This window comes from Corvus brachyrhynchos, unplaced genomic scaffold (assembly GCF_000691975.1).
Source record: "Corvus brachyrhynchos isolate BGI_N302 unplaced genomic scaffold, ASM69197v1 scaffold543, whole genome shotgun sequence".
Taxonomy (NCBI): domain Eukaryota; kingdom Metazoa; phylum Chordata; class Aves; order Passeriformes; family Corvidae; genus Corvus; species Corvus brachyrhynchos.
Genome location: NW_008237236.1, coordinates 40,248 through 42,159, shown reverse-complemented (window position 1 = coordinate 42,159; position 1,912 = coordinate 40,248). Strand labels below are relative to the sequence as shown.

Sequence of the window (1,912 nt, the reverse complement as noted above, 5' to 3'; positions counted from 1 at the left end):
GGGGTCCCAGGTGTATCACGGGGGTCCCAGGAGGGTCCAGGCGGGTCCCAGGTGTATCACGGGGGGCCCCAGGGGGGTCACGGGGGTCCCAGGAGGGTCCAGGGGGGTCCCAGGGGGTCCCAGCCCCCCCTCACCTGCGCAGGTACAACCCCGAGAACCTGGCCACCCTGGAGCGCTACGTGGAGACGCAGGCCAAGGAGAACGCCTACGACCTGGAGGCCAACCTGGCCGTGCTGAAGCTGTGAGGGCTCCGGGGGGCTCTGGGGGGGGTTTGGGGGTCCCTGAGCCCCCCCAGCCCCCTCACCTGGGCCCACCTGTGCGCAGGTACCAGTTCAACCCCGCCTTCTTCCAGACCGGGGTGACGGCGCAGATCCTGCTCAAGGCCCTCACCAACCTCCCGCACACCGACTTCACCCTCTGCAAGTGCATGATCGACCAGGCTCACGTATCCTGGGGAACCCCCCCAGTTCCATGGGGATCCCCGGGATTCCATGGGGAACCCCCCTAGTTCCATGGGGAACCCCCCCAGTTCCATGGGGATCCCCGGGATTCCATGGGGAACCCCCCCAGTTCCCTGGAGAACCCCTCCAGTTCCATGGGGAACTCCCCAATTCCCTGGGGAACCCTGGGATTCCCTGGGGATCCCCCCCAATTCCCTGGGGATCCCCCCCAATTCCATGGGGATTCCCCCAATTCCATGGGGAACCCCCCCAATTCCATGGGGATCCCCCCAATTCCCTGGGGATCCCCCCCAGTTCCATGGGGATCCCCCCAATTCCCTGGGGATCCCCCCCAGTTCCATGGGGATCCCCCCAATTCCCTGGGGATCCCCCCCAGTTCCATGGGGAACTCCCCAATTCCCTGGGGAACCCCAGGATTCCATGGGGAACCCCCCAGTTCCATGGGGAACTCCCCAGTTCCCTGGGGAACCCCGGGATTCCCTGGGGCTCCCCCCCAATTCCATGGGGATCCCCCTCAGTTCCCTGGGGACCCCCAAAATTCCAGAGGGAAGGGAGCCCTCCTGTTTCCAGCTCTGGGTCTCTTGGTCCCTCTCCGGAGGCTCGAGCCCCTCCAAAGAGGCTGATGAAGCAGCACCTTCCTGGATTTAGGGACTTTGGGGGGCTGATTTTGGGGGTAAAACCCTGGGGAACTCCCCCCATTCCATAGGGAACCCCAGAATTCCAGAGGGGCCTCCAATTCCAGGAGCAGCCTGCTCCCCCCCACCCCTTTTTTCCTGGGGTCTGCTCCTTGGGACTCCCCGGAACGCCTGGGTTTAGGGATTTGGGGGGCCCGATTTTTGAGGTGCAGCCCCTGGGGGCTCCCCCATTCCTTTGCCACCCCCAAATTCCATAAGAGCCCCCCAGAATTCCATAGGGACCCCCCTTTCACCTGCCTCACACCCCTCAGTTCCACCTCTGAGAGGTCAAATGTGGTGTTTCTACCTTCCAAATCCCCCCAGGCCCGTGGATTTTGGGATCTGGGAGGGGGAAATTTTCCGGGTTCAGCTGAGGGGGCACCTCCGCTCCCCCTTTTTTCCCGAATTTTCCCTTGACCTCCCCAAAATGCAGCAGGAGGAGCGGCCCATCCGGCAGATCCTGTACCTGGGGGAGCTGCTGGAGACCTGCCACTTCCAGTCCTTCTGGGTGAGTCCCCCGAAATCGGGAGGGAGGGGTCCCCGAAACCCAGGGGGAGGGTCCTGGAGACAGAGGGGGACCCCTAAATGTGGGGGGCGACCCCCGGAATTCCGGCAGCAAGCGCTGGATGAGAACATGGAGCTGCTGGAGGGGATCACCGGCTTCGAGGACTCCGTCAGGAAATGTGAGGGGGGATTTGGAGGGTCCTGGGAGGTTCAAGGGGGGCCTGGGGAGGTCCTGAAAGGGTTTGTGGGGTTCTGGGGGGGTGGGGGGAATCT

General features: G+C 63.9%; 1 protein-coding gene across 1 annotated transcript in view; it reads left to right on the top strand.

Annotated features, from left to right (window-relative positions):
* The window catches only part of EIF3K (eukaryotic translation initiation factor 3 subunit K), a 12,977-nt gene that overhangs the window by 4,147 nt on the left and 6,918 nt on the right, over window positions 1–1,912 (top strand). The window contains exons 2-5 of the mRNA XM_017729554.1: window positions 73–241; window positions 325–445; window positions 1,569–1,643; window positions 1,752–1,879. Of these exons, the coding sequence (XP_017585043.1) occupies window positions 73–241; window positions 325–445; window positions 1,569–1,643; window positions 1,752–1,879 (493 nt within the window). The remainder of the gene's footprint in view (window positions 1–72; window positions 242–324; window positions 446–1,568; window positions 1,644–1,751; window positions 1,880–1,912) is intronic.